Source organism: Varanus komodoensis, unplaced genomic scaffold, assembly GCF_004798865.1.
Source record: "Varanus komodoensis strain SLA01 unplaced genomic scaffold, ASM479886v1 scaffold4, whole genome shotgun sequence".
In the NCBI taxonomy this organism is placed as follows: Eukaryota; Metazoa; Chordata; class Lepidosauria; order Squamata; family Varanidae; genus Varanus; species Varanus komodoensis.
This window is the reverse complement of record NW_025335941.1, coordinates 52,802,471-52,821,215: the sequence shown is the minus strand read 5'-3', so window position 1 is coordinate 52,821,215 and position 18,745 is coordinate 52,802,471. Positions and strand designations below refer to the sequence as shown.

General features: G+C 42.0%; 1 protein-coding gene across 1 annotated transcript; it reads right to left on the bottom strand.

The window, feature by feature from the left end:
* Window positions 1–1,591: 1,591 nt before the first annotated feature.
* LOC123029456 (interstitial collagenase-like) lies at window positions 1,592–15,202 on the bottom strand. Its single transcript, XM_044442487.1, has 10 exons — window positions 15,050–15,202; window positions 11,163–11,407; window positions 9,989–10,143; window positions 9,767–9,895; window positions 8,967–9,128; window positions 8,066–8,183; window positions 6,219–6,349; window positions 4,736–4,895; window positions 3,852–3,955; window positions 1,592–2,370 (listed from the first exon to the last, which is right to left on the bottom strand). Exons 1-10 carry the CDS (start codon window positions 15,173–15,175, stop codon window positions 2,267–2,269), a joined length of 1,434 nt encoding a protein of 477 aa, XP_044298422.1. The 5' UTR covers window positions 15,176–15,202; the 3' UTR covers window positions 1,592–2,266.
* Between the last annotated feature and the right edge of the window lie 3,543 nt (window positions 15,203–18,745).

Sequence of the window (18,745 nt, the reverse complement as noted above, 5' to 3'; positions counted from 1 at the left end):
CAGCAAAGCCTTTGACAAAGTGCCCCATGATATCCTGGTTGAGAAACTGAGGAGTTATGGGATACACCAAAGCACTGTCTGATGGATTAGGGCATGGTTGACTGACCGAAAGCAGAGGGTAACCATTAGCAGGGAATCATCGAGATGGAGGCCAGTGGCAAGCGGGGTCCCCCAGGGCTCTGTCCTGGGGCCGATCCTGTTTAATATTTTCATAAATGACATGGAAGAAGGGGTGAACAGTCTGCTGATCAAATTTGCAGACAATACTAAAACTGGAGCAGTGGCCACAACTGAGGAGCAGGTACTCCAGATCCAAAAGAATCTGGACAGACTATGGAAGTGGGCAGGAGACAACAGAATGGCATTCAATGCGGATAAGTACAAGGTCTTGCACTTGGGGCATAGGAATAGGTATCATAAGTACAGGTTAGGTGACAAGTGGCTGGAGAGCAGCACTTGTGATAGGGACCTCGGGGTGCTGGTTGACTGCAGGCTAAACATGAGTCAGCAGTGTGATGAGGTGGTCAAGGGGGTGAATGCCACCCTTGGTTGCATAGCCAGAAGTGTGGCTTCTAGATCAAGAGAGGTATTACTACTACTCTATACGACTTTCGTGCACCCGCAGCTGGAGTATTATGTTCAGTTTTGGGCCCCTCATTACAGAAAGGATATAGCCAGGTTAGAGTCAATGCAGTGTAGGGCCACTAGGTTGGAGTCCGGTTTGCAGGGGATGCCATATGAGGCGAGACTGAGGGAACTGGGCCTCTTCAGCCTGGAGAAGAGGAGACTCAGAGGGAATCAGTTGGTGACATACAGGTATGTGAGGGGATGTCACAGGGAGGTGGGCAGAGGAAGGCAGAAGAAGGCAGGATGCACTCCAACGGAGCAAAGCTCAGGGAACCAAGGTTCCATTTAGATGCCAGGAAGCACTTCTGACTTAGGACCCCGAGGGTTTGGAATAGGCTTCCACGGGAGGTGGTTGAGGCCCCATCTGTGAGGGTGTTCAAAGATAGGCTGGACATGCACATGGTGGGCATGTTGTGAGTGGAGCCGGCTGGAGCTGGGGGTCAGACTAGATAGCCCAGAAGGACCCTTCTTACTCACTGTGTTTCTGTGTTTCTGTGTTTCTATGTTTTAAGGTATAACTGAATTTAAGTGTGTGTTTTAGTTTGAAAGTATGAAATACGGTAAGTTCATATTAATTTGTTGGATGGATTTATTTCTCCCCAGCCCTAATTTAAAGGCAGTAGAGTAGATCCTTGTGTAATTTAGAAATATAAGGATTCCATGGAAAGGTGAAACTACAGCTGAGACAAGGCAGAGTGCATTACCAGAGCAATCAGCACATTATGCAGATTACTTTAATCATAAGTTTACACTCAGAATCAGGATGGTGAATGGTCCATTCATCTCCTGCACATGCATATTCATGTCTGAATGACAGCATCCATGACAAATTGAGGGATATGCATATAAATGTGTGAGTCAGGCCAAAGAATGATAGAGGAGTGAACTTCTATGCTTTCAAAGAAGGACTTATGGGTTGAATGGGAGATATTCATGATCTTTTAAAAACACAGCAGAGTAGTTATTCTGGGTTGATTAATTTATTTAACTGAGAATACAGAGATACAGTCTTGTGTATTAAGCATTTGTATGGAGTAAAAACAAAAGAAACACTCAGCTATTTTGTCCGTAATAAGCACTTTATGGAGGTGAAAAAATCAAACCTGTTACAGAGCATGTGAGCAGTCAGATTATACGAGAATTCCATTTACACTTGAAAACCTTACAAAAATGCCTGACTTGCACCCCTGAGTGTGAGCACAAAGGCAATTGCATTTTCCAGGAAAATTCTTATGTAATTTTTAATTTTGTAATTTTGCAATTATGTTGGCAAAATGTGTCCTTTTTGGAAAGATGTTCACTTTAAAATGTGAATGTTTAACTTTAAAAGATACAGTTGTGCATTTTAATAAATGTGGGAAAGTGTGTGTCTAAAACATGTGCATTTTTTCTATTTGAAAAATCCTTCATATTTTACCCATACCAGTGATCTCTGAGATGATAAAAGAAGAGCCTTAATAATTCAGAATTGCTTGTTCACCCATTCCAGTTACTGGGGGGTTATTCAGCCCGCACTACTTTAAGTTTGGGTGTGAAAGTAATGCCACATATTTATTGCTGAGTTCTCAATAAAACTTGAGATCAGGATCAGGCACGGCAGCAACTTTAACTAATAATAAAAGAGGGCAAGTTAAATAGTTTAACAATTCAGCCAGCTGTTGCTCCTTTGACTAGAATTAACAACACGTTTTCTGTTCGGGTCAAACTGGATCATGCGGCTTCCCTGGAAGAAGTAGATATAGCCTGAAAAAGAGAAAGAAACAGGAATAAATTAAAACAAAGAAAAACCCTACCAAACCCTACCCTCTTTCTTCGAACAAATCAAAACAAATCCTTCTCTGCACAGATTTAGAATCTTGTGTTTAAGGAATATTTGGTTATATACGTTAAAAAGAAGACATATGGGATGATTAAAATTATGCCTTTATTTCTACCTCTAAGCTCAGGTAAAATTGTGAACTTTGTGGCTTTAAGGTAGCTTTGGTCTTGGGCTACATTTGCAATAGAGAGAGAGTTCCTGAATTGTTATGGGAAGTGTAACCTCCCATGTTGCAACAGTTCTGGTTCACTTTAACTGCTGCGTATTGGGCTTATAATCTCTGCTTCCTCTCCCCTTCTCTAATTGTCGTGGGTAGAGCATTTTCATTACTTCTGGCATATGTCTACAGTATGCATCTTTGCAGAGTTTTGGGGCAGCCATGCCTCCCCTTTGCAGTTCCTTGGTCACCCGAACAGTATTTTGCTAGCACCAATTTGCATTAGCCTCAATTCACATCCCAAACCCAGAAGCAAAAAAATGTTCTGCAAGCTACAGAACCCAAAGGAAAAATCTGGTCAGCTGCAAAATGTGCAGGTCAGATTCCCAGGAATTTGAACTCATTTAGATGCACTTCAGATCTCTCTGACTTTCCTAGTGCAAACTCCCCACTTTCTTGACCTGGAGCATCACACCTCTGATGCAGATTGGGAGCATGTGAACAGGTGGGCAGAAGTGCCAAGCAACCCTGTATGTTCCTTACGGGGCATTTAATCTGCAGTCACAAGGGAGCATGGCAGGAACATTCTGCATCATGACCATCAAACATCTATGGCCTCATCCTCCCTGACTTCGTTTAATTCTGTGTTTCAGCCTTCCAAGTTTGTAGCCACCACTATAATACATGGCAGTGAAATCCATAGCTTTCTATGGGCCTGTGTGATGAAATATTTCCTTTCAACTCTTCTGAATCTCCTACCATTCAGTTTCACTTCACAAACCCAGCATTAACCATCCATAGTTTATTGAAATAAGTCAGTTTCAAACTGAATCCCAACTCTCATTTAAACTAATCAGAGTTCCCAGTTTGGACATAATGATAAATTCAGGTTGGTTTAGGGAACCAGGAAGAGGAACAATCCTGTTGCCTCACAGTCATGCTAAAGGAGGGGACAGGTGAGGAAACAGCATGAGCTGAGAACAGAGCAAGCGCATTTGCGGAAGGGTAAGCTGTGAGTTAGCATTGCATCAGAACTAAAACATAAAATGGGGTAGGAGGAGCCTTTTGTAACTGGTCCCTCCAGATTGCTGCTTCCACACTTCTGCACTCAGAAGATAAGTTCCTCACTTATTCTTTAACTGGAAATGCATATTTGAATAATACATGTGACTTTCTTAAAGTCATAGAAGGATGCATATTGTTCTTATTTCTCCAATGATAATTATGCCAGTCCATTTCTTTACTTACCTTCATGATTTAAAGCAGCATCAATTCTGGGCTTCACGCCTGGAAAATCTTTGGCTATAAATCTTGGGTAGCCCTTTTCCATGGATCGTCTTATTTCATCATATCTGAACAACAACAATATCATATTACTTAGTGATTTTTTAAACAGCTTTTTGTGCAAGTGATGTTTTATTCACTATTCAGGGAAATAGTAATAATATCACTATTATAACTACATCAGCTTGTTTGGTAGAAAATCCAAAACAAATGGAATGACACATTAAATTAATCCCTAAAACATTAATATCTACAATCATATGGCATGAAAGTAAAGTGACATGTAACAAAGAGTTGGTAGTTTTTGTTTTTGTTTCCTTTGCAGCAGGAAGAACAACATCTGAGTGCATTTTTCTCCATATTCATTTGCAAATTATGGAAGTCTAGTAGCCCTAGAAGTTTTAAGGTCATCAGTGCCATTCAAACAGAGCAATTCACCACCTTTACCCAGGGCAGTGAACTTGCAATGTCCTTCATGTAGGAACCATAAGAACCGACAGCACAGTAACTGCTACCAAAGACTTTCAACCTGCCGCAGTACTCTAATACACGCCTTCCCCATCCTGTGTACCCTCCACATGGGTTCGACTGCAGCTCCCAACATACCCCAGCCAGCCATGGCATGCTGGGAGTTACAGCCCGATGCAAATGGAGGATGCCAGGCTGCAGAGGCCGGCTTAATCCAACGCATCACCTGAAAACCTCGCTGATGGGTTAAAATCCCATCAGTGAGACGTTCAGCGTGCATGAAGTAAGGATGGGACTAAATTCAGGCTCCCAGTCCTCCTTTCAAAGAGCGATCATGTAGCAAGGATGTCAAGTCAGGACGGCGGACCATTCAGCCATACCTCCAGTATTTGTTGCCCACAAAGAAATAGGTCTTCCCAGAGTCTGGGTCACTAAATGCAGCATCAATCTTCTTCACATTTCTGGAGAAGCCCAAGTGGTAGATGTTCTGAGGATAGCCAGGCAGGACATCGTATCCATTTAGAACCCAATATTTATTTCCTGCAGTGAAAGTTGATTTACGGTTAAGGAAAGTTAAAATGTCCTTCCTGCAAAGATTCGTCTCTTTGAAGTTTTTGCTCTGGTTATTTCTACCCTGCCCAATAGTCAAGGCTCTCCTGGGGAGTTCCCAGCAATGCGTGAAGCACATGTGCAGTGATGAAAATGAGCAGAAAATACCATTGTTACAAAAACATCACAGTATTTTAATATATATAATTTAAAAACAGTTTACACAAACACAACTATTTCAATAAAAAGAAAAAATAGGCCTGTTTAACTAGACCAGACATGATATGGTATTAAAGCTAAAGAGTAAAAGGCAGTGCTAATTTTGTGCAGAGAGGATGTTGGCACCAGGCAAGGCTCAGTGGGGTGATCATTCCATAAAAGGAAGCTAGTTTTGAATTCAAAACCTCCTTAATGTTCAAGCAGTAATTTACTGCTTTTTCTCCTGAGAGAGAGTTTGAGAGAGCAAGAGTGCACATAGATTGTTCTAGAGGATAATTTAAGTCTTTCTGTCCTGCTGAGCAGAAATAGGCTCCATGCTTTATTTTCCTGTATTTAATGCAAAGACAATGCAGGGGGCAATATTATGGTTCTCATCACAGCAGGAAATCAAAGACAGGAAAGAGTTTTTTCAGTCCCCTGTAATGGAAGTGCAAACAACACCCAGGTGATGAGATACTTTACTGCAGAATATGGAATATGGAAATAACAGTTGGTAGTGTGGCTTCTTTCCCTTGCTTATACAGCAATAACCAACTGCTCAAAAGTGAAGCGTACATGATGGTTCTAAGAGATGGGAGAAGCTAATTTATAGCTTTTTCATTCATTTGCAATCTATCTACACTGGTAAGAATTTTTCTAAACCCACAAGTGATTTATGTAGCCACATTCAAATAACATTTAAAATATTCATTTTAATACCCACAGTATTGCAAATTTTTACAAAACTAACATTTTACCAATGCATGGGGTTGTGGGTTCCTCTGATGGTAAAATGCCTCTGGATACCTGTGCAGATTTAAGATCTGTATTTTAAGGTCACCTTTGGAGCCTCTCTTCCCTTGCTTGCCACCAAGATTATGTAGATTGGTAGGTACTATAGATAAGGCCTTCACCGTGTTGGGCCCTATGCTTTGGAATTCTTCTTGGCTTTGGAAACCTGTATGTTATTTTCTGCTGATGGAGAAGCTGTATTTTACTTAAATTGTTTTATTTAAACAACTGTCTTTATTTGATACGATCCTATTAGTATGTTTATATTGTTGGTATGCTGTAAGCCTCAGGAAGGCCACCACCTTGAACGAGTTCACCACTCACCTTTGAAAAGAAAAACTTGGTCTGTTTCATAATTTTCATAAGCAGCATCTATTTTGGAGGGCAGAGCTGGCCAAAACAGGGAGATGAATATGAGTTCCACTCCTGTTTGAGGGTGTTTACGCCAGAAATGCCTAATTTTAAAATGAAAGAAGCACATTGGAACATTCAGGATCTTAGAAAGAAAAGCATCTTACATCACAGCAAGTAAGGTGAATACATCAGGAACTTGGAAAGGACCCTAAGCTCATTGGGAGAACAAATGCTTTGTACCTTGTGCTCCAACCTGGTGCTCATGGAAACCCAGGTGTCTGCAGACTCCTCGGCAGCCACCAGACTTCCTGTGTCTTCTGATAGTTATTTTATTTCTTAAGAATTTATTTTTTTTTAACTGGCAGGTTGGCATCTGCAAAGCAAACAGCTGCCCTCCAATACTATCTTTATTTGGGCACAAAAGAGTGCTTTTGCATTCCAGTGCCGAGCCATCAACTTAGCCTTGCCCTTAGGTTCTTGGGCCAGCTGCTTTTCTTTTAGCCTCATTGTGGCAGTCCTTTTGCGAGAACACTCATGACACTTTCCCTAAAGTCTAACCCAAAACGGCTTTGCATGCAAACCTTTTCAGCCTTGCCCAGGTATATCTGAGAAAGACGCATGTCTCAAAACCTGAAAGGCAAGAGATGGCATAGATCACCCCTTCCCACCAATCTGGGGCCTTCCAGTTGTGTTGGTCTAAAGATCCTGTCATCCCCAAACTGGTCTGACTCTGTATAAGACTTTTTTCCACAGTGTGTGTGGGAGAGGGAGAGGGAGAGGGAGGGTGAGAGATCAAGGTCTTTGAATTATTTTGGCACAATCCAGACATGTGGCAATATCAAACTGCTATTCCTGGCAATTCATTTGACTTGTGCCTGGACAATTCTTGCATCTGTTCACCAAGCTGCATTTTTGGACCTGGGAATCTTAAATAGTAGACATGCAGTGGGAAGGAAAGCATCTTCTAAGGGGAAAGTGCAGGAAAAGCATTGTCTGCTTCCTTGCTTTTCATGGATTTTCCTTTGCTTTTGGTTTAGCAGTGTTGAGGCACCCGTTGGTTTGGTCTGCTGCAGCAGGGCCTGGGACATTTTGCATTAAAAACTTGTTCCTGCCCGCTGAGCTACAGTCTCTCCCTGAGGGGAAGCCAGTTGCCTGTACAGCATGGATCCATTTTCTTGGCCCATAGGAGTTAATGGGAAATCTGCATGCATTTTTCTCTTCAAGCCCATTGAGTGGCAATGGTTGGTAGTTACGTATGTGGCAACTGCAACCTGTAAAATCAGATTGTGCCAAATAAATCATAGCTGGTTAGTCAGGGAAGTGAATAAAACTATATTTAGCAGCATCAGAAATAAAACGGTTTTGGTGACTGCCTGACTTAACACATTTGTTTGTCTAATATATGTTCCTTTATGTCTGGTAGTTTTTATTTGTCCCAGAAGGCAGCTCCTCATGCTATGCAGCAAGAATACAGCTGGATATTCCTCCCACTGTGCTCAATTTTTAATTCTTTGCTCCTAACCTGCGGTCTATTTCAGGGGAATTGCTCTAATTCAAGGGCGTTCCCATTCATTCTGACCATGTCTTAGTTCCGTTGCATCTATGAAGGCTGGTGTGTCCATTTCAAATAATGAAGAAGCCCAGCCAGCTTGCTGGGTTGTCTTGACTTTTCTTGCCAAGAGCTGGTTGTGTCCTTGTCTTACAAGAGCTCAGCCAGCTTGCTGGGTTGCTTTGATTTGAATCTCAGTTGCCTTAACTCCTATTTTGATGGAACAAATTATCCAGATTGGTGCATTGTTCTTAAGAAAGTGATTTACCTGTCCTTAAAGAACATCATTTCTCCACGAAAAGTGGCGATAGCATCAAAACTGGTACTTGGATCACAAGCTTCTGGTGTTGTGGGTCCAGTGGGTTGTATTGGGCTATCTGTTTTTCCTAAAGTCATGAGAAACAACACATTAAGTGGACAGTAAGAACAATCCAAAATATGGGCATTCACTTTTTGACCAGTTCAGTTCAGGTGGTGAAGGGAACTTCCAGCTGCAATGTAAACAATTAAGACATTTGATCTTTCGTAAATGAGGCTGTTTTTTATGCAATAATGTGTGGGCAAAATCTGTCAAAATATTCTCCTGTGTGAGCCATTCTAAAATTAAAGGGATCTATGGAAGGATACTAGTGGACGATTCACCATTCTTCTTAAAATGTTTGTGTGTGCTCCATTATATTGCAGTTAGAAAAGCAGATCAAATTCATTCAATTCATATTTCAGTCTTAATGTGAATGTACCCATTTTCACATTATCAGAGCATTATGTGAACCAAAAATAATGATTCTTCAAAATGCACACTTCTCTGAATTTTGCAGTCAGGTAAAAAAATGTTTAGGAAGATATATAAATTAGAGAAAATAATCTTCTGAAACACTATACCAAAAATTTGCTTACAAAAATGTATAGATTAAGCAAAAATATGCCCAAATAAATGTATTAAAAGAAACATGCAGAACAATGCTGATGGTTGTTCATGTAATCTTTTAAAAAATCTTAGAGTATGGCTGAAACAAATTTCAAAATTAAAATAACCACACAAAGAAGAAAACAAGGAAAACCGAATTTGACAAGTTTGCCCATCCCTAATTCTGGGTAAACTGAAAAATAAATAGTTTTTGGTAAAATGTATTTGATTGCATGTAAGATTTTATTAGTCTTACTCTTACCATAAATAGCTTGGATGCCATTAATATCATCCTGAGGAAGCCGGAATAAACTAGGCTCTGTGTAAGAGTAGGTGGGGAACATCAGTGCTCCAGGATCGGAGGAGTGAGAGAGACCCAACGAATGTCCGAACTCATGGGCAGCAACAAGAAACAGGTTGCGACCTAAGCAACAGACAAGAATGCTTCATGTTTCAAAGGAAGAAAAATGTGCTGAAATGGAGCAAGGGGGTGCTAATTTAATATGCTACAAAGAACTGTGGCCCAGAGGAAGAACACCGACTAGCATGTAGAGACTGTGGGCCACAATAAAGCAGGCATTAGTGACAACTAAAGACCAAACTGAATAGCTAATTGTGTGGATGCATTTACGCTATCAGGTTCCCCCTCATAAATATAAGGGTGAGGTTAACCTTTGCCTAACACAGTCTTGATGAAAACTTTCCCTGTCCCAAAGACAGAGATATCTCGATCCCATTGGATAGAGAAGAAAACGTTCCCATTGGTACAAGTTTTCTTCTTGGGGCTATCAGTGGCTGGAGATAACATGCAGATTTACCTGCACAATTCAGCCAGGGCTTGGAGGACTGGTCTGGCAGGTTCTGGAGGAGTTCTACTTTCCATGTCCACAGAGGACAGGAAAGTGGGTGAGGTAGAAGGTATCAGAGGAAAGCTGGAGCCCCATGCCTTGACAGCATTGGGCCTTTCAGCTTGGTTCAACTGGTCAGTCTGGTCCATCGACCCATAATTTGCATTTTTTAAAAAATCATGCTTACTGTTAAGTGAAAGTCATATAAATGTACCTTTTGGACCCTTATGTGTCCAAAGTTCATCCAGATCAAAATGGGCATCTCCACCAATGAACTTTCCTGGCTGAAAGGCATGTGCTAGTATCCCATCAGGGCCATCAAATGGAGAATTATCACCGTGGGCTGAAAAAGGAGGAAAATGAATGAGTTCAGTTGGGTTTTAGGAAACAAAAACAAACCCATGACACACGGTAACTCATAATGCTGTCCAGTTACCTCTTCTTTCAAACGAGATCATTATATCTGCTTCTTCTTTTCCATCAGTGACCTCTCTGAATGTCAGAGGGGACACATTGCTCCAGACTTCGAATGCTTTCTGGATTGCTTTGTCCACCTGAGATGAATGCATATCTGTGGTGCGACTCATAATCCTTTAAAAGGGAACAAAGCAAATGAATTCCTTTGGGCACCTGAACATGAAACAAGATGCTGATTTGGGATAGAAAAGCCCAATCCTAAGAAATCCTTTAGGCACAGGCAAAACCTTATGTGAGTGTAGAGCAGGGGTTCAGAACCTCTGGCTCAACAAATCTGGCCTTTCAGGGAATCCTTACTTGGCCTTTTGGGGTTCCCTTTTCTTCAAGCATGTGTCATGTGAAGGTTTCCTGGGTTTTGCACACTTTTTCTTCCATTCAGAAAAGTTGAAATGCCTCTCTTAAGACTTAGTTACTGGTAAAGAGAGTTTTACACTAAAGGATTCTGGCATTTTGGGGGACAGGTGAGTTGGCTGCCCTTTGACTTCAGCCTTATTTACCACTGGGATATGACCCTCCAAGAACTCTCAGACTGAATTCAGCCCTTGGGCTGTAAGTTCTGTCCCCTAGTGTAGTGGGACGTTTATCTCTACCTTTTCCCACTACGAACCAAGATGCACAGAAAACTAAATATTTCTTTGCATTGCATGTGTTGTAGTTTTATTTCGTTTGGTTTTTTGAAATGCAAAGAACAGTGCTGGGAGGCACCCGTAATGATCAGGACTACAGCTAGTAGGGAGTGGAGAGTTCAAGCCACAGCTGCAGTCTTGTATCTTCGGCAGTTGCTATTTCAAACAAATGTGAGCAACAAATGTGACTCTTAAGTGCAAAATTGTCTAGGTTGGCCATCAAAACAACCCCCGTTCCTGCTACTTTGCTGGCACTGGCTACCTTTAGATTTTGCCCAGTCTGATGGCCAGTACGTAGCTTCAGGAAAACTCTTTACTCAGCTGTTTCAGGACTTCCATGAGATCAAACAACAATAACAATCCTACATATAGAAAACCCAGGAATGGTGGGAGCTATAGGATTTTTTTTCTGTCTAAACATGCATAGAATTGTGCCTTAAAAGTCATGTTTGTCTATCATGCCTCAAAACCTGTATCTCCCATTAAAAAATCATCTTAAACTTTTACCTGTATGTGATTTCATTCTTGTCCCATTTTGGTTCCCCTTCAGTGAGGGTGAATGAGTCCAAGTCAGGTACTCCACACCTGGGTTTCATCATCACTTCAACCGTTTCAGTGTCAGCTTGTCCAGTGACATTCAGCCCAAAAAATATCTGCATTTTCTTGAGTTTTTCAGTCAAAGAGACATTGTCATCCATGAAGAATGATCCACCGATCTCACTTTCTTGAGAGTAGAAGTTATTTAAATATTTCTGATAGGGAAACAGACAAACAGAAAGTATGAAGGAACGAATATACTAAATTAAAAGAAAAAGTAATAGATCTAACAGATGTCCCCGAGTATCTGGGATCTTGCATTTCCCAGGAAAATAGATCCTGTCTTTTCTTCCTTGCTTGCCCAGAATGTGCTCTGAAGGTTATAACAGAGTTATAACAGTGCATTAATTAATTTCACTTATTAGCTAAATCACTGGGAGGTAGAACCAGGCTTACTTCTTTCTATATAACCGGACAAAGTGTTACCTGATAATGCTTGTCCCTTTTTCTTTGCACTGTCAAATATGAGGAATAGACATCTGATTTCTCAATAAAAGCTAAAAATTCCACAAAATGGGCTTTGGGTGACATGCTTAGATTCTAGGAAATCCCTAGATGTCCCAAGCTGTACAGCAATCCTAAGAACAGAGCTGGGTACCCTAACATCAGCACAGGGTGACAGTTTGTCCCATAGTACTGCTGAGCTGGCAAATTTCTCCAGCACCCATCTGCGAAGACGGTGCTGTGCCAGGGTATGACATGTTCGTGCAGTGAAGGCAGAAAGGAGTGCGGGCATTGCGAGATGGTGCAGCACCATGGACAGCTCCCTGAAAAGTCTGTTTGATCCCAGAGCAGATGAAACCCCCCACCAGCCTCTAGTGCAGAGGTCCTCGCACTTTTTGAATAGTGGGGCAAGACGCCGGCTTGCTCACAAGGAGATCCTTTTCTCTGAGCGAGTCCAAAATGATCTCCTCGAGAGCAAGCGGCACCTTGCCACGCACATGCGTGTGTGCACGCACATGTGGCGAGCTAGGACGGGCTGGATGAATGGCCATGGCGGGCCGGATCCAGCCCGTGGGCCATCGCCTGAGGACCCATGCTCTAGTGCTTCTGTTTGAAATACTATCATAGGTGCTGATGGACTGGTACAGCAACATGCTAGACTAAGCTATTGATAGGGTGGCCTTGTGTTTTCTTTTACAGAGGACAGTCCTCTGTTTGAATGCATCCTCTCTGTGAAGGGCTGCCCAGTCCAAAGCCAGTTTAAAGATAATGAAGGAAGAAGGAAGAGCTGGGCCTTGAAGCTGCCCATCAACAGAACCTGGGGAGTGAGCAAGGCACCCAAGCCACCAAGTCACCATCTTCCACGCTATAGTGAGGAGCACTACATTTCTATTAAAATCATACCACTTTTTTCTTGAATGTGCATCCTTATATGCAAATTTGCACATGCAATTTTTATGTCAATCTGTCTCCTCCTCCTCCTCCCATTTTTCATTTTTGGTGATGTCTTTCCTCCTTACTATATTCAAAACAACCTATCCCACTTTCAGTGTGATTCATCATGAGCAGCCCTTATGCATGAGGCTATATGGTCTCAATGTGACATTAAGGATACTACAAAGACATGCCATCCTTCTAACAATAAGTGACAACCAAGCATCAAATACTCCTTTCCAATTTGTAATTGTGCCCATGCATTCTCAAAGCTCCAAGGACTAATGCTTGGGTTACTGCTTTTGAGTAATCCCATGGTAGGCAGTTGAAGTAGGGAGGTCATTTACACATTGCTAAACCAGAGTCTCCATCAGTAGAGAAGGCAAAGAAGAACATAGATTTGCATAGCTTTTGCTCATGTATATGCATGTAGCCAAGTTTGAGGGATAGGAACAAATTGAAATGGCTTACATCCTAGACATGCAAAGATAGACAGCAATATAAGCATTGCTTTTTATTTTGCAAACCCCTCTAGGTATGTTCATCAGTTTCACAGCTACCAAGGGGGAAACGCTGTACTCCAAAGACTGTAGCCAGATTTCCTTAACATAATTTGCTCAGGACCTTCCAATTTCAGCAAATACTAACAATATCAATATAGCTTATCAATAAAGATCTTGCAGTTCAAAACAAGTATGAAGGCATTCACCCAAGTCATATGGGCTGTTCTTAGCTAGACCTTTTGGGTCCTGCCAAGATCTCTTACAAATTGATTGCACTTTTTATAACAGAAAATCTGAAACAGTATTTAATGTTGCAAGCCTAGACAAAACTGTTCAAGACATGCAATCTTAGGGCAGTAGCCAAGAGCATTATTCTGAAAACTTAAACAGCACTAATGGAGTTCCATCAAATCCTTCGGTACACAAATGGTTGTGCACTGCACTTGTGCAACCAGTCATGGAAGTTTAATGCACACCTGTTTCTATAACTACAGGTCCATCGTTCAGAACCTAGATTTTGCTAGCACAATGTCTCTTGCACTTGGGGAATGATGCAGTTGTGTACACACCATAGAATACATTTGGAACCAATGTGCAAGGGGGTTTCTAAACATATACAGTATTTAATATAAATGGGATATAATGGATTCCAGGACATCATTCTGAGGATGTGCCGTATCTTAATGGTAGCATTTGTGCTCTGAATGCATAACTTCCCAGAAGAAATCCCCAACATCTCCAGAGGTGGCTTGGCAAGAACCTTTTCAAGCCCCCATTTGAATCCCTTTAGAGTCACCTCCAACCAAGGTACACCAGAATTCCCCAACCTGGTGCTTGCATATGTTCTGGACTATATCCCACATTAATCCAAGCCAGTTTGACAAGGGCCACTAATTCTAGGTACCAGGTTGGGGAAAGCTTGTGTTGGCTAGGAGTGGATAAAAGTAGCCCTCGTTTTGCACTTCAACTGCCAGAAGTCCAAAAGTCCTGCAAGCATGGCCAGTCATGGGGTTGCTGGGAGCTGAAATGTCAAACCTGTGGAAATCCTGAACAGAAAACCAACGGTAGGACTCAATATAAAGAAGCATCCTATGCAGCTTATTTTAAAATCCCCCACACACCTTCTTTTCAGTGGCAAATGTTCAGTGCAATGCTGGCCCAAGGCATTTTACTGGCCCCTTGGCTTCTACGTACTGGACTTGACTCTTTCTTCAGCGCTGGCAATGGGATCATGTCCCTCATCACATCCAAAGCCAGCAGGGCAGCTGAGGGAGCACAGGGCGAGCTGTGTAGCACACAGTTTTCTCCCCCACCACATTGCTGCTGCCCCCCAGTGTCTCTCTCTGCCTCATGATAGGCCTGGCCCTGCTCCATTGTGAACATGGAGGCCTTTTCAGACCAGTAACTTCCCACATTAAATCAAAGATATACAACAATCCCTGCATGAGAAAGGCAGCATTCGAAAGCCAGGATATGAATTGTTCTATTCCGTAGTGGCCAGAAAGTTGAGTTCAGCCATGGAACTCTGGGGTCGCACCTCTGCTGAAAACATCCATCAGTTACCCACTGGACATTTCTCAACCTAGCTTAAGAGTTTGGGGGAAAATGTGCATGGAAAAGTTCCTCCCCGCAATTCCTAGGGTGCATCATCTCCAAACCATATCCCAAATCAGAGGTTAGGTTTAGTGAAGGATTGGAAGTACGGGTAGCTAAGAATGGGGGAAGCCCGTCTGGAGCCCAGATCTCCTTGGAAGAAAGGTTGGATCTATCTGTAGTAAGCAGATAATTGAGGTGTAGATAGATTCAAAGATTTTTTAAATTAGTCCTAGCATGGCAAGAGAGAGTTTTGCATAGCAAATAAAGTAAAACATAAGTACAGAAAAGTGCAGCTTTCAGCTGCTCAGAGTTAATATTTACCTTAACAAAATCCAGGTTGGCATCTTTTTTGTCTGGATCTACTGGGGCAGCAAAAGAGGAAAAAGTAAAGGCAAATAGCAGAAACAGCAGTATTGGAAGACTCATCATTCTTTTCATCACAGCCATGCCTTCCCTCTGAAAAGAGTGTTTTCTCCTCCTAGTCTATTTGTGCTTGGGGAATCCTCCATTTATACAACAGTTGACACTTCTCTGTTCTGACTCATTTATGACCACATCCTCTGGTTAGCAATCATGCAAGCTTCTTCATTAGGCAAGAGTATTAGATTGGACATTATTGCAACTGTTCAGATGAATAAGTAAGGAAGATGATATTACATAATTTCAGAACATACTGACATAATAAAATCTCTGTATCATTATTTTCTCATAGGAAGGTCCCATAGTTGAATATTTTAAAAAAATGAAGGGTAGACTTTTCATTAAAGGTCCTGCAGCTTTTGCTGAGCTGAAATGGCATATATTTTAATGTAAGATTTTATTTTAATTTAAAATTAAATAAGATACAAATAAAAGAAAGAATATATATATATACATAGGAAAGAAACAAAGTACCAAGGGATATTATAGAAACATAGCATGTAATTTCAACATCTAACCTGTTCATAAAAACACAGAAACACAGAAATAGAGCAAATCAGAAGGGGTCTCCCAGGCCATCTAGTCTGACCCCTGGCTCTACTTTGAACTGAGAGTCTAGGGCTGGCGCACCTCAAAAACATTTATTTATTTATTTATTTATTTAGTTAGTTAGTTAGTTAGTTAGTAAACTTCTATGCCGCCCCATTCACCGAAGCCTCGGGGCGGCTCACAGACATAAAAACTTTGTTAAAATAATATAAATTGACAGTATAAATTAAGTCGCCCTGGCCAAAGAATAAAATAAATAAACACTATTAACAGTTAAAATGACATCTGAATAAAAAGGTCTTCGCCTGGTGCCGAAAAACTAATAATGACGGCGCCAGGCGGACCTCTCTGGGGAGTGCATTCCATAGATTGGGCGCCACCGCAGAGAAAGCCCTCCTCCGAGTACCTACCCTCCTAATTTCTTTCACGGAGGGTTCCCGGAGAAGGGCCTCTCCCGCTGATCTCAGGGCATGGGCAGGCATATATGGACGTAAGTGCTCCTTCAGGTAACCAGGACCCAAGCCGTTTAGGGCTTTATAGGTCATCACCAACACCTTGAATTGGGCCCGGACTTCAATGGGAAGCCAGTGAAGCTGACGGAGGACTGGAGTCATGTGAACATAACGCCCAGTCCCCGTCAGCAGCCTGGCAGCTCTATTTTGAACCAATTGAAGTATCTGGACCATCTTCAAGGGTAGCCCCACGTAGAGCACGTTACAGAAGTCAAGACGGGAAGTCACCAACGCATGTGTCACTGTTGCCAGGCAGTCGTACTTCAGGTAGGGGTGCAGCTGATGGATCAGCCGAAGCTGAAAGAAAGTGCTCCTTGCCACCGCTGTCACCTGAGCTTCCAGTGAAACATAGAGCTTTTTTACATGGAGTTTTTATCAGCTGTTAATCTATAAAATCTACTTCTGGTTTTGAAGGAAAGTTGAGATCTGAGCATTATCTGTTTTTCTTTTTGTCTTTACCACTTCATACCCTCCAGGTGGCCCTGTGGTATTGCAGAAGAGCACAAACACACAGGAAGAAATCACGCTTTCTTTTGCTTTCATGTTTAAGTGTGGCATTTCCTTAGTCTAAAAAAGAAAAAGAGAACTAGCTGGTTAGTAGCAAAACTGGAGGTCACAACTTTTTTTAAAGAATCCATGAATAGAAAATGATGAGCTTATGATAAATATCTCATGTAGAAAACTCCATATGGCAGAATATCAGCCTGCAGGTCCTATCCTATTACACACCTGAATTCCTCAGACATTCACCTGAACACCTGAAGGCTCACTGACAAAAGATGAGCAGTGCTGAACCAGACTCTCAGCCCATCTAATTCACCATTCTGCTTGGTCATCTCAATGCATGAATCCCACAGCATCCTATGGGGTCCCCCCCCCACACCCCACAGCAACTGGTGTTGACAGGCATGTGGCCTCTGATGCTGGAGGCGATATATGACTGACATGAAGAGTTTGTATGCGCAATTAGCCGAGGTAAAGGCGTTCATGCATGTTCTAAAAGATCCAAGCCACATTTGTGACTGATGGTTTTAAAGACTAATGTAAACCACTTGCACATTTAAGTGATAATGCTTTCATTCGGCTGTTACAGGGGTCTCCCATGGGAGAAGGTGAGGGGAGTTCCCTGCATATACAAAGCTAGTACATCAGGAATGGACTTAGCTCATCTCTTATCCCTGACATGCTTGTCTTCTATGTGCAAGAAGCATGAGGAGTATGAACATGCAGCTTCTTGCCATGCCGGAGACATGATCTTTTTATTTTCCCAGACATTTTAGGGATTGATTTTAGTGATGATATCATCATCATCATCTTGCACTTATGTCCTACCTATTTTCCTCTTCTGAGGAACAAAAGGCAGTTTACCCAGTTCCGTTTTATCCCTGCAACAATGACCCTGTGAGGTAGGTTGGACTGAGAGGGAGGGACTGACCCAAAGTCACCCAGTGAGATTCATGGGCAAGTGGGACCTGGAACCTGGATCTCCCATCCAGTGCTATAACCACCACATCACACTGGCTCTTTTAGATTTTTTCAAAAAGATATTTACTTTTTAAATCTTCATATTGCTCCATTCCTGCTACTGAGTTTACATACTTTTTCCCCTTAACTGTTGCTTGTGGTTTTCTCTTGTTTTTATTACATTTATTTGGTTTTACTGCCACTTTGTATTTTAAGTTTTTCATGTGTATGCCAATCAGAAAACTTTTATTATTTCAAGGCACTTTCAAGACTTCCATGCCCAAAGGTATTAACTAATTTCATGGAGTTTATGGCAAAGAGAGTAGGTTTTGAAGTTCCAATAAGTTATTCCACAGCAGTCCTTGGATGCCTTGAGAAAGAAGCTTCCTGATCCTACACATCAAAAGACATGGTGCAGCTCTCCTTCTTTTCCTCCCAAACTGTTTTTTTTTTTTGGTGGCAAACCAAAAGAGAGGAGGCAGTAGGAAAACACAGGAGTGTTTTCAATGGATTGCATGCATTGCATGGACCCCTCCAGAACGGTTTCTGAACAAAGCAGGGGGATTCCATGATGAACGTCACATCTGGTGGCCCCCTTTTTCTGTTTCATGACCAGAACCCAGGTCCAGTCTACATTTCACATGTGCATATTTCCACTTGATGACTGCACTGCAAAGGGACATGTGAATGAGCTGTTGGAAGTCAACCATAACAGAGTGGAGCATAGGAAGCTGAGCCAGGCATTCTGGTAACACAGAAGTAACTGTGTCAAATGGGCCCCCATTTCACTCCTTTGGGGATGGCTCAGTGAAAAGGAACAATATTCTTCATGCCCAACCATGCAGGGACCACTCCTGCAACACCCCGTTTCAGCTTTCCCAGTTTTTTTTAAGCCTGCTTGCAGTGCTTTTGTCAAAGTCATCTTCATCCCTCAGAAGAGTGAGAAGCTCATGGTGAAGCCAATGAGAGCTCATGGTGAAGAACAGACTCATTCTGAGAAACTTCATTCGCTCCCAGTGGTGACATCATCTCACCCTGGCAAATTGGGAGAGCCAACAGCTGCCCTGTGTGC